The sequence below is a fragment of the Eleutherodactylus coqui genome, chromosome 3, assembly GCF_035609145.1.
Source record: "Eleutherodactylus coqui strain aEleCoq1 chromosome 3, aEleCoq1.hap1, whole genome shotgun sequence".
NCBI classification, from domain to species: Eukaryota; Metazoa; Chordata; class Amphibia; order Anura; family Eleutherodactylidae; genus Eleutherodactylus; species Eleutherodactylus coqui.
In genome coordinates, this window is record NC_089839.1 from 162,582,257 (window position 1) to 162,595,024 (window position 12,768).

The 12,768-nt window shown below is 43.1% G+C and overlaps 1 protein-coding gene across 2 annotated transcripts in view; it reads right to left on the reverse strand.

Moving 5' to 3' along the window:
- PPARG (peroxisome proliferator activated receptor gamma) overlaps positions 1–12,768 on the reverse strand; it is a 56,954-nt gene that overhangs the window by 12,581 nt on the left and 31,605 nt on the right. For both annotated transcript variants that reach the window (XM_066596480.1, XM_066596481.1), the window contains one exon: positions 10,290–10,428. In XM_066596480.1, coding sequence (XP_066452577.1) covers positions 10,290–10,428 — 139 coding nt within the window. The remainder of the gene's footprint in view (positions 1–10,289; positions 10,429–12,768) is intronic.

Sequence of the window (12,768 nt, forward strand, 5' to 3'; positions counted from 1 at the left end):
ACGCGCGTAGTATACGCAATAAATATACACAAGTGTGAGTGGAACAACAATGTACTTTCATTAGTGCCATTTACCATATATGATGCGCGTGTACATACACCGCGTAATACGCAATGCAAATACGTTCATGTGTGCCCAGCCTTCCAAATACGAACCAAGCAGATTACAGTTCATATTTCTGTGAAGCAGATAAGTTAATATAGGCAGAGACCTCAATGGCCACAGCTGCTAACTCCATAGTTGTGTGAGCCGCTGCCATAAAGCGTCCTATTGTTCTGGTAATATGACATTTCTTACCCTGCAATAATACGAATGACCTCTCCGAGATCTGCTAAACAAACAGGAAATATTTCCCTTAAAGACAATGTGAGCTGCCAGCCCAAAAAATGTGATCTCCACAAGTATCTCATGATTTATTGGTCACTTGACAATGTTTTTGCAATACCCGCAGTAGAAAACAAGCTTATGTTCCTACAGTTCAGGATCGCCGCCAGAGAAGCCTCTTGTATGATCCGTGGCATGTAATAAACAAAATGCCACACTACAATTAAGGGCTTCGACAGACAAGCGTATTTCGTATTATGCTTTCTCCCACAGATCTGTATGGGGCTATTTGGTGCACAAATATGCACAAAATAGAGCAGGCCCTACTTTTTTGCACCCGATGGCACAAAAGTAAGAAGTGAGAATGATCCCATTAAAAAATCAATGAGTTCTATTCCCCACGTTTTGCAGGCGGAATTTTCCCGTGGCGCAACGATGAGCAAAAACATGCTCATCTGTCGAAGCCCTTACATGTGCGATGTATGTGTGTGTGATACGTGGTAATTTGCAGGCAATCAAATACATTGCTTTACGCTGTTTTGCTCGCATTTGCGTGTATGCATTAAGGAATATGCAAGCACAAAAAGAATGCAGCACGTCCAATTCGCCCTATCTTACGCATAAGAGAGACTATTGTTCTCTATGAATGCATAGTCAATGGGAGAATAATCAATGTAATTGCGTTTGGGCGACGTATATGCGCGCCATTGCGAGTAGTCAGTGTGGGAAATTTAAACAAAAGAAAACAAGAAACTTCACATGACAGCGTGTGTGAGATACACTGTCATGTGCAGTACAATATTGCTGCCGTACGCAGTGATAGGCCAGGTCCCCGTCAAATCCACAGCGGTGAAACTCTGCATGACTCACACAGCGCTTTAGGTCTTCTGAGCCTGGTATAATTCTCACGACTGAAATCTGGAAGATTTTTTCAAGAAAACATCCAATACAGTCGGGAAAGAAGATGAATGAATCGTTTCATGTAAAAGGGCCCATAGTCTTCAATCAGATGCTTGCATTGCACTCGTGTTTAAGTGTCTGTATGTTTCAGATGTCATGTCCAGATCCTTATGACCAGAAGTACAATACTAATATCTGCATAAGGGCTCCCACCCATTGGAATTTTTTTCTCCACTGCGATGCGATTCTAAAGTAAAAGTCTCGCATTGCAGTGCGAGAAAAACGCAGGCAGATATCCCCAAATCGCTGGGATATCACTGCGACATCGCCAGTCTTTTCAATGGGGCCAGCCGCAGCAGCGCTAGCTCCATTGAAAAGATATGGAGAATGCCGCGGACTACAGCCGGGGATGAAGGAGTCCTCTGTCACAGCTGTGACAGTTGTCACAGCTGTGGCAGAAGTCCGTGGCATGCTATCCCATTGAAAGTAGTGGCTTCTGACAAGCCCTGCAGAATGATTATCGGAGAAGGGCTTGAAATATAAGCCCTTCCCCGATAATCATAAAAAAGTGGTTAAAAAAAATAATAAAAAAGTTACTCACCTCTCCTGCTGTCAGCCGCGTCCTCCGGCTGACTCCCCGGCACTGCTGTCCAACACTTTCAGCAAACGGGGATTTAAAAATCCCTGCCTACTGAATGGGCTGTGCAGATTGGCTGAGCGCTCAGCCAATGACAGATAGCTCTTAGCTATTCATTCATGAATAGCTAAGATATTGCTATTCATGAATGAATAGCTAAGAGCTATCTGCCATTGGCTGAGCACTCAGCCAATAGCTAAGCAGTAGCTGCTATTGGCTGAGCCCTCAGCCAATCCGCACAGCCCTTTCAGGAGGTGGGGATTTTTAAATCCCCATCTGCTGAAAGAGCTCAGTAGCAGTGCCGGGGAGCCAGCCGGAGGACGCGGCTGACAGCAGGAGAGGTGAGTAACTTTTTTATTATTTTTTTAACCACTTTTTATGATTATCAGTGAAGGGCTTATATTTCAAGCCCTTCTCCGATAATCATTCTGCAGGGCTTGTCAGAAACCACTGCTTTCAATGGGATCGGCAGCAGTGCCGATCCCATTGAAAGCAATGGGATAGCATGCTGCTGACTTCTGCCACAGCTGTGACAGAGGGTTCCTTCATCCCCGCGGTCCCTGCGGGGATGAAGGAAACTCCTGCCACAGCTGTGACAGCTGTCACAGCTGTGGCAGAAGTCTGCGGCATTCTTCAAATCTTTTCGATGGGGCTAGCGCTGCTGCCGCTGGCCCCATTAAAAAGACTATCGCAGCGATTGTCTTGCACTGCTCTGCGAGAGTTTTTACTTACTCTCGCAGCACAGTGGAGAAAAAAAACGCTAAGGAGGATTTCCAAAACTATAGCAGTGAATCTGAAAGTGATTGTGGAATTTCATAATATAATAATATAGAATTCTGAAAATAACTTACGTACCGTATTAGGGAATTGCTATTCAACGCCTAATGACCTATGATGGGTATACATGATGGGTATACTTATCATGGGTTGCTAGGGCATATGGAGCGGGTTTGGAAGCTAGATCTGATCGGGACCACTTGAACGCCACCGTTAATCCTGACCACAAACTCTAAGCAGCTGACCAAAAAAGGGGCCTTCAGGTCACCCGTCAGCCCCTCCTGACGCAATCATGCTGTGCCAATTGTTGACAAAAGCAGTCTAGGGCCTATTGAAGGTTCCCAGGCCTGACACAAAATTTTACCTATAAAGCCGTGCCTGTGGCAAGACTTGATAGGCTGCAGGAAAAGAACAATATACTGCAATACAGAAGGATTTCAGTATACTATACAAGTGATCAGATTATTATCACAAGTTTTTAGTCCCCTTGAGATGGTGGGTTTAATAAAGAAAAAGTTAAAAATCTTAAAGGGTCAAAAAAACGTTTCTCCCAGTTTTCACATTTAAACCAAGACAATAAAAAATGCACAGTTACTATTGCCGTGTCTGTAAAAAGTCTGTAATAAAACTATATAAATTTTGGTATCCCAGTTGTGCTCACCCACAAAATAAAGTTAACATGATTTTTAACGTATCGTAAACACCAAAAAAACTAGACCTTCCCAAAAATGACAGAATTGCGGGGGTTTTCCATTTCAATTTTTAAAAGTTTATTAATACATTATATGGTAGTTTAAATTATTGCATTAAAAAATACAACTGGGCCCTCAAAGCACAAACTTTTATAGGACACTGTCAATGGAAAAATGTAAAACTTATATCTCTTGGAAAACAGGGATGAAAAAATGAAGAGGGAAAAAAACAAAAAAAATGGCTGGTCATCAGGGGATTAAGCAATAGGAATTTCCAAGAACAATTTCCAGGATCCTTTTACCAGTATTTCCCACAAAGTTCAAAAAACTCAGTCGAGTAGGCAGGTTTGTATTACAACAGTAAAACAAAACATTCTGCACCAAAATTCACATGAATACATGTGGGTTAGTGCGGCCTCAGACGAGTATATGTGGAAATATGCATGCTTCAGCGTAACATTTTTGTGCAGTGCATGAGGTTGATCTATGGCTAGTTCTCCAGGATTTTTGAAAAAAGTGCCCAGCTTTTGTTCCTTCAAAAACTGCGTGCAAGTGCACCTAGAAGAATTGAGGCCGTTTAAATGCTAATCGACGGTCACACTAAATATTGATTTGATTTACATTTCTCTTTTGTTCATTCACTTTGCATTTTTTTGATTGACCAAAAATCTATTAACACTTCCATTTTTGAAAGCATTCTTAATTGGTATTTTCTCCACACCTGCCTAAAACTTTTGTACAGTGCTTTACATATTAAAATCCATGGAAGACATTGAACTCATCACAGGGGTTTATATGGGACTGAAAATGGCAAAAGATTTATCAGATGCCTCCTAGTAGTAAAATGGTACTGTTTTTATAATACTATAAAATGTATAGTCAGCTTGATCTGTTCACAAAGCTAAGAGAATACAAATAAACAGTCTATCTATCTATCTATCTATCTATCTATCTATCTATCTATCTATCTATCTATCTATCTATCTAATCTCATATCTATCCTATCTCATATCTATCTAATCTATCTCATATCTATCTAATCTATCTATCTCATATCTATCTATCTATATATCTATCTATCTATCCCATATCTATCTATCTACCTATCTATCTATCCCATATCTATCTATCTATCTCATATCTATCTATATAATCTATCTAATCTATCTATCTATCTCATATCTATCTATCTATCTATCTATCTATCTATCTATCTATCTATCTATCTATCTATCTATCTATCTATCTATAATAGGGAAATTAGATTGTGAACCCCGTTATGGACAGGGACTGATATTAGTGAGGATATGTGCTATGATATATATGTTTATTAGCCACTATAGCAACATCTTTACAAAATGCCAAATTGCAACCACAAATCATCGCTATATAGAAAATAGTCAGTGAAAAACAATATTAGGCTGGGCTCACGTGTTTGAATTGCGTAGTACACGCAGTAATTCACAGGCCATCAAATACATTGACTTATGCTGTTTTGCTCAGACTTGCGTGTATGCATTGCGTATTATGTGAAGGACGTAGCATGTTCTGTTTTGATGCATATTACGAGCACGAGATCCCATTGTTCTCTATGGGCCCGCAATCAACGCTGTCCACATGCAATTACGTTTGCGAAGCGACAGTGTCGGAAATTTAAACAGAAAAATAAACAAATCAGACTGTGCCTAAGAGCGTGCGTGAGATATACTGTCACGCACAGTAGAAAGTCACTGCCATATCGGATATAGGCCGGCTCTGCACCTCTGTAAATTGTTGAGTAGAGATGAGCGAGCGTACTCGGAAAAGCACTACTCGCTCGAGTAATTTGCTTTATCCGAGTATCGCTGTGCTCGTCCCTGAAGATTTGGGTGCCGGCACGGAGCGGGGAGCTGCAGGGGAGAGCGGGGAGGAACGGAGGTAAGATCTTTCTCTCCCTCTCTCCCGCCCGCTCTCCCCTGCTCCCCGCTGCGACTCACCTGTCAGCAGCAGCGGCACCCGAATCTTCAGGGACGAGCACAGCGATACTCGGATAAAGCCAATTACTCGAGCGAGTAGTGCTTTTCCGAGTACGCTCGCTCATCTCTATTGTTGAGTCACACCACGCTTTACACATAAGGTCATGTGAGCCGGCCTTAGTTTGAGCATTTTTGTTCCTGTGTGTAGACATTTCTTTCCCTGTTACAAAAAAACATTAATCCTATAATGAGGTCTGCTGGATTTTTGGCTGGTACAAAGGACGATTAACCTGTACGTTTTATCTGAGGCCATTTGTGCTTCTGCGTACGGCTAATGTGCAATCCATTTTGATCACAGCGATTAACACTGAATTACAGGTCCGTCTATCAGCACATTCTTCCCGGACTGCTCATGCTGATTAGGGACTCGGCGATCTTTCTAGAACTAAACCCACACAAAAAGCAAACACTAAATATTAATAACTGAAAAATGACTTCTCAAGAGTCCACACCTATTGTGTTTGCTAGAGAAATACATCAGTCAGCGTTTCCTCGTTGGTTTCATAGACACTGGACGTTGATACGGATCTAATCCTGCAGCTTCCAGCAGTAAGATGATTTTATTATAGAAGATACAAGAAAGTATAGGACATATATTGTAATAAGATTCTAAACATAACGCTGTGTAAAGGGTTGTTTCACCACAAAACCCATGTCCGAATGTCATTTGGGGTATGTAGACATCATAGAAGATCATACTTAACACAGAAACCCCCTCTAGATGCCAGGACAGAGGACCATTTTGCAAAAGCGGCTCCAATTCTGGCAGACCTAGCACACCCCTGCATTACATGAATGACTATTTCAGTAGTCTTAGGCCAGTTTCACATGGCCAAGAATCTCTCACGAATATGAACCCCATGAATGGGGTCATACATATGTGCGATTTTTTTTTTCCAGCATTGTGGTGCGGGAAAAAATCACGGCATGCCCTATCTTTGGGTGTGCCCTTGCATTGCATCGCCCATCGTTTTCAATGTGGCTGGCAAAGCATCGCACGGCCTAAGACGTGCACGTGAGTACAATTCAATGCAAGGTTTCCCAAACCTGGAAAAAAAACAGTGGGAAACACTCCGCAATAAAAAAAAACATCTAGCAGCCATAGAGAAATCAGCTCGATATTACACTCACCCGTGTGAAATTAGCCTTAGACACTATGCACACAATTGCAGAATTTAGTTGTGGATTCGCTGTGGATCTCACTGTGGATTTCACCCATCGCAAATGGCAAGATGAAGCAATGCCTCCAGAGTACCACCTATAGGAAGGTAGTAATTCTGCAAGTCAATGTCAGACCTTTTCATGGGCCTTGGAACAATGACTGGGAATATAAGCCAATGCCAGAGTCTTCTCCAAAAAGAAAAGATAGTCTGTCTGTGCTTGGTTATCTTTTCCTTCTGGAGAAGACTCTGGCTTTAGCTTACATTCCCAGTCATTGTTCCAAGGCCCATGAAAAGGTCTGACATTGACTTGCATGAATAGATGGTGCTGCAGAGGTATTGTTTCGTCTCCTCATTTGTATATCTCCCAGAGGAGCATGGATGGCCTTGTAAGTCTCCTCACACCTACTGGGTCATTCCCTAAGGAGAAAGTATTCCCTTCCTGACCCATCTACATTGAAAGAGGCAAAATTCAGGATAAAAATACGCACCAGAAACTTACACGCAGTAGATTTCAAAAACTGCCAGAGATTCATGGTCCAAAACACTAAAGAGGGGTTAATCCTACAAGTAACTCACCTTACTGGTTATATCTATGTGTATTATTTCACTGACGGCATGCTACTGCGCACTACCACTCCATTCATCACCATAGCTCAGCCCTTCTACTGGGTTATCTTAGTCAGTCCTATAGAAAGGAGTAGAGCCATAGTACACATGCATAATCACTGCTTGCTTCCTCCCGGGTCACTATGGACCTTCTGGCCGGCTTTACGTGAGCGTAAGCGCAATTGTGCACGGCTCAGCACTGCATTTTTTGCTCACTGAGCTAGGCTTTGTTGCACGCATTTCGGCATATTTAAGCGCACTTTTTCTGCCTGCAGGGCAAACGCACTGATTAGTTCCAGATGTGTCCTCCTTTCAGTGGAATTATGCAGTGTTTCACGTATCTACTTGCATTTTGTGTGCGTATTTGCGCCCCCCCCCTATTGACTCTATTGACACTGGCTGATCCTCCAATGCGAGTGAAAGCCACACCAGACAATCGAAACTTCAGGGCTTAAACAGATGGGAACGTTTTAGACCCGTTATGCATCTGTGAAAATTACGTAACGGGACAAAAGTGAAATTGTTTTGTTTCCACTATTGGGATTCTCGCGTATTATTGCTACGCATGAGAAAAGATAGGGCTCGCCCCACGTTTCTCACACAGAGTTAATACTACGTGGGACAGAGTGATAGCGCAGGACCTATTTTCCTGCTTTTTCTTTTTCAATTTTGTGTGCTATAGCGCAGAGTCTGAATAGACCTGAAAAAAAACAACTTGATACATGCGCTAATAAGCTCTGTAGCGGCAAGTGTATTAGCGCATGCACCCATGTGGTTTTTGCCCTCATAGAAGTGATGGGAGGAGTTTTTGACACCACACGTGCGCAATATTGGGCCGAGTTTCACAGCTCAATATCGCGCTTGGCCGTCTGTAGGTAGCCTTAAACAAAAAGGTCACTGTGTTCTAAAATACATCTTTCTGAAATTAACTGGATTTTCTGGAAATCTCCAGCACAACACACGGTAGAGCCACCAATTCTAATGGCACTCTCTTTAGATTATAAACCTACTGTAATTTAGAAAACATGTCTGACAGGAAAACTTGCTTGTTGCCCATAGCAACCAATCATAATGCAGCTTTTATTTCTCCAGTGCAGGTCAAGAAATGAAAGCTGAGTTCTGATTGGTCGTTATGGGCAACAAGGCTTACTGTATCTTTCTCTGAGGTAATTGTGACAGGAAATTAAACACGTGTAATGGGGAAAAAAAGGCAAGTCATGACCAGTATCGATCGTCACCACATATTGCTGATAAGCCTGCCTGCCGAGAAATAGCTGACACGTTTCTCATAATCTGAATGATTTAGAGCTGCGAACCGGAGGGAACGTAGTGACAGCACCAGACGTTGGTCGCCTGGTGACATGTTTGCATTACTTCGCAATTCATGTTTAAAAGCATTGTCCACTCAGCCAGCTTAACCGGTTTCCCTTCCCGTAACAGTGATGGGATGAGACGAAGGAATGAGGTAATTCCTGTCAGACTCCTCCTTTCTAGCCGGCCATTCTGGTGTGGGCTCTTTAGTAATGGCTGCTTGGTATGCCTGAGCACGCATTGTCACGGATGTATGCTGTTTTGAGCACATTCGCTACACCAGTCCCTTCAGAAATCGCTAAAGCAACATGAGAGAATCAAGGCGGCAGATGCAGAAATTCAAGGTGAAAGCCTGAGGGAAAATTAGCTGATTGTGCAACAAAAATTCTACAAAATGGACATCTAAGGCTAACTACACATGGGCAAGCGTGATAACGGGTTGAGAAACTTGGACCAATATCGCGCTAGGAAATCTGCATTTTAGGTTGCTGTCACACGGTTGAGAATCTCGCACAAATATGAACCCCATTCAGTCACATACACAAGTGATGTTTGCCCGAACCGCATCGCGGTGCTGGAAAAAATCGTGACATGCTATATCTTTTCACATTCCTCAGAACGCATCGCCCATTGATTTCAATGAGACCTTTAATACCTCCCATGCATTGATGAGCATGTGAAGTTTCCCACTGAAATCAATTGTAAACACTTCCTCTAATGCAAGTAAAACTTGCGTGCAAGGATCAGAATTTCATACATAATATGAGCCTAAAAAAAAATTGTCTCACATCCGTGGGTAAAACATAGGCTGCCAAGCACTACATTGGCCCGAGTTTCTCGGCCCGATATTGCACTCGCCTGTGTATAGGTAGCCTTACAAATGCGAGGCGATTTTCAGGCAAAACCGTCTTTCATCGCATCTGTAAAATTCTGATCCTCTCATGAAATCAGTGGGCAATGCGTTCCGAGGAACTCAAAAAGATAAAGTATGCCACGATTTGACATCGCTCGTGTATATGACTACATGCAAAAGAATGGGGTTCGTATTCGCGCAAGATTTATGTCTCACAATGAAAAAATCTTGCGCGAGTTTCTCGGCCGTGTGATAGTGGTCTAAGGAAGAGACCTGTCCTAGGTTGGGGAATGACCCTCTACAATGGAGCCTAACAGCACACAATTCGGTCTTGCCAAGCTTACTATTCAGGAACCCCAAATTGAACCGCCATGTATGCGAGATTTGTGACATATAAAGGAATAGAACCCTAACGAGGATATGTACCAGTGGGGAAAGGGGGCGTTTTGTTACAGTGCCTTTCCTCCACTGACAGCTCAGATTTCTTTAAGGCTGGGTTCACACAGGGCAGATTTGCCGCGGTTTTGCCGCAGCAGATCCGCCCGCGGCAAATCCGCCCGCGGCCGCTAATCTCGGGATTAGCCAGCCATGTGGATGAGATTTCTCAGAAATCTCTTCCACACGGGACAGCTAATCCGCTGCGGTAAATCCGGTTGAAACGCGGCTGCAGCTGCGGCTTCAAAAGATTGAGCATGTCTGTTTACCTTTCCTTTTTTGTTTATTTACGTCGCGGCAGCGCTATCCTCTATGGGAGCACCGGCTGCAACGGAAAAGCATGCGGCCGAGCCGCTTCAAAGCCGCCGCGTCTTAAACCACGGCGGTTCTCCCGGCGGAAATCTGGCGTTTTTTGCTGGGGCCAAACCGCGAGATTTCCAACGGGAATCCGGCCTGTGTGAACCCAGCCTCACCCTACAATTATTTTGTGTGTCTGCCCCATTGCACAACGATTATACAGCAGTTTTTGGGATCAGCACATATTTACAGTACAGAGTGGCAAGCCAACATACTCACCATTATGGGACATTCCGACCGCCAGACATTTCTGGAACCTGCAGTACTGACATTTGTTCCGGCTTTTCTTGTGAATACGACAGTTAAGCTCACATCGGTCATAAATTAACTTCAATCGTATTGTTCTTCGAAAGAATCCCTGCAGAGAGAAGAATATAACGTGTCCTTATTTCTGCTTCTTCAAAAGGTTTTGTAACTTGATGTAGCGCTCAATTGCGTGAACGAAGAACAACCGCGACCAAGTAATGGCTATTCTTCGCAAGTTTACATTGCTGGCTGCGGCGTCTTGCAGTTCACTGACACCGCAGCCCTGAAAAATCATTTGTCAAAAAAACATTCAATTTTCTCACGAGACTTAAATGCAGGCAGCAGAGATGCGATATTATTCTAAAAAAAAAGCATCGCTGACACTCAAAAATCACAGGAACAAAGCTGCAATTTTAGTGCAATTTTCTCGCACCAAAATTGCGATCGCCTGTTGGAAACTAGTCTTAGGTTCCATTACAGATGAGATGTGGCTGAAGATACCGGAAGAAAAAGCGTTGCACACAGCGCTTTTTCTTCCATCCAAAAGCCGGGCAGAAAGCGGGTGGACCCTATTATACTCAACAGAGTCTGCCCGGTGCTGTTCGTTTCTATCCACTGACTGAATCGTTCGGCCGCTGGATTCCCCTTTACTGCTCCCTGAAAGGAGCAGGAAAGCAGAATCCCCAGCGTAGATGTGAAACCGGCCTTACTGTAATACATTTATCGAAATGTAAATCCGAAAATATCTGTATAAAGAAAAATAAACAGGACTAATTATCAGTTGTTAGCTGTGCAGCATCGTTTACAACTGCTACTGGACCCAATGTGTGGTTTGGCTGGTGTCCGGTGGTCAGAATATTATTTTTTAATAGCCATGAGTAATGAGTTAAACACTAAAAATGTTAAGGAAAGTTAATTTTTCAGCACAAAATTATTTTTTTGCTCTTTATGTGGCCGTCTATTAATCCACTCACAAATTAGAGGGCATATACGATTACAACAAACAAACTTAATCACCAACTTGTATTATGGCAATTTTTACGGTTTACTATATTTTATTAGCTTCTTATTTACAGCGCAGCTACAATGTATACCGGACTGTTGCTGCAGCAAGACCTTGTCTTATACAGTCAGCAGTAAAGAGCTGGCTCTAATTTTCTTACTGTTTACAATAGAAAACTAAGTGAATTAGGGAAGGTCGCGGGGCTGGGACCACACAAGCTTTAGATTTGTTATTGGAAGAAGATGAAATTAGGAAACTGTAGTAATAAAGTGCTGAATAATACGCTACACAATAGAAGTGGCTACATTTAAGGTCATGATGCACAGGCTGGTGAATGAGTCCGAGCATTCATATGTTTGCCCGAACATCAGCCCAAGTGAATATGCTCACTATCAGGGCAAAATAACATGGCTGTGTGCGCAACTACGCTCGCACTACAGGGTGTAGTTGCACACGAACGTCTTTTTTTCTATTCTTCTCGGACCTTCCAAACAGATGGGTCCTGCCCTATCCTTCCTGCACATAGTATTAACTAGGGCAAGTCCTATCTATTGTCAGCCGTACTATTAACAGGCAAGAATACTGGAAATGAAAACGAAACCATTGAAATCAATGGTTTAGTTTCTTCCCGTTATGCAGCCATGAAATACGCCCATGTGAAGAAGCTTTTAATTGACAAACGAGCAACCGCTCATTTGTTGGATGATTAGATCTTTTATGCGGACAAAAAAAATGTACACTTATCCACAGCACATCCCCCGATGCATATGATTATTTGTAAATGGCAATAATGAGCACCAAGCGACATGCTACGTTGTTAATTGGCGCTTATTAATGGGCACCTACCTGTGCCAAACCATCTTTAAAAACCCCAGTAGCATACATTGTTTCACTATTTAATTTCATCTTCTCTTTTGGCCAGTTTCACACAAGCGTGCAAGTTTTGTGTATTATGAATAGAGATGAGTGAGCATACTCGCTAAGGCAAACTACTCGAGCGAGTAGTGCCTTATGTGAGTACCTGCCTGCTCGTCTCAAAAGATTCGGGTGCCGGTGGGGGGCGGGGAGCGGCGGGGGAGAGCGGGGAGGAACGGGGTGGAGGGGAGATCTCTCTCTCACTCTCTCCCCCCGCTCACTCCCGCAACTCACTGCTCTCCCCCGCCGGCACCCCAATCTTTTAAGACGAGCGGGCAGGTACTCGCATAAGGCACTACTCGCTCGAGTAGTTTGCCTTAGCGAGTACGCTCGCTCATCTCTAATTATGAAGCTTGTGTTCTGTTCTTTTGAATAGAGTCATAGACATGAGTGATGTTTTCCCTCCCAGCGATGCTGCGAGGAAAAAAAATTGCAACATGTTCTATTTTTTCGCGTTCCTCGGAACATATCGCCCATTGTTTTCAATGGGACCTTAAATATATTGCATGGCTCTCACATACCGTGTGATGTGCA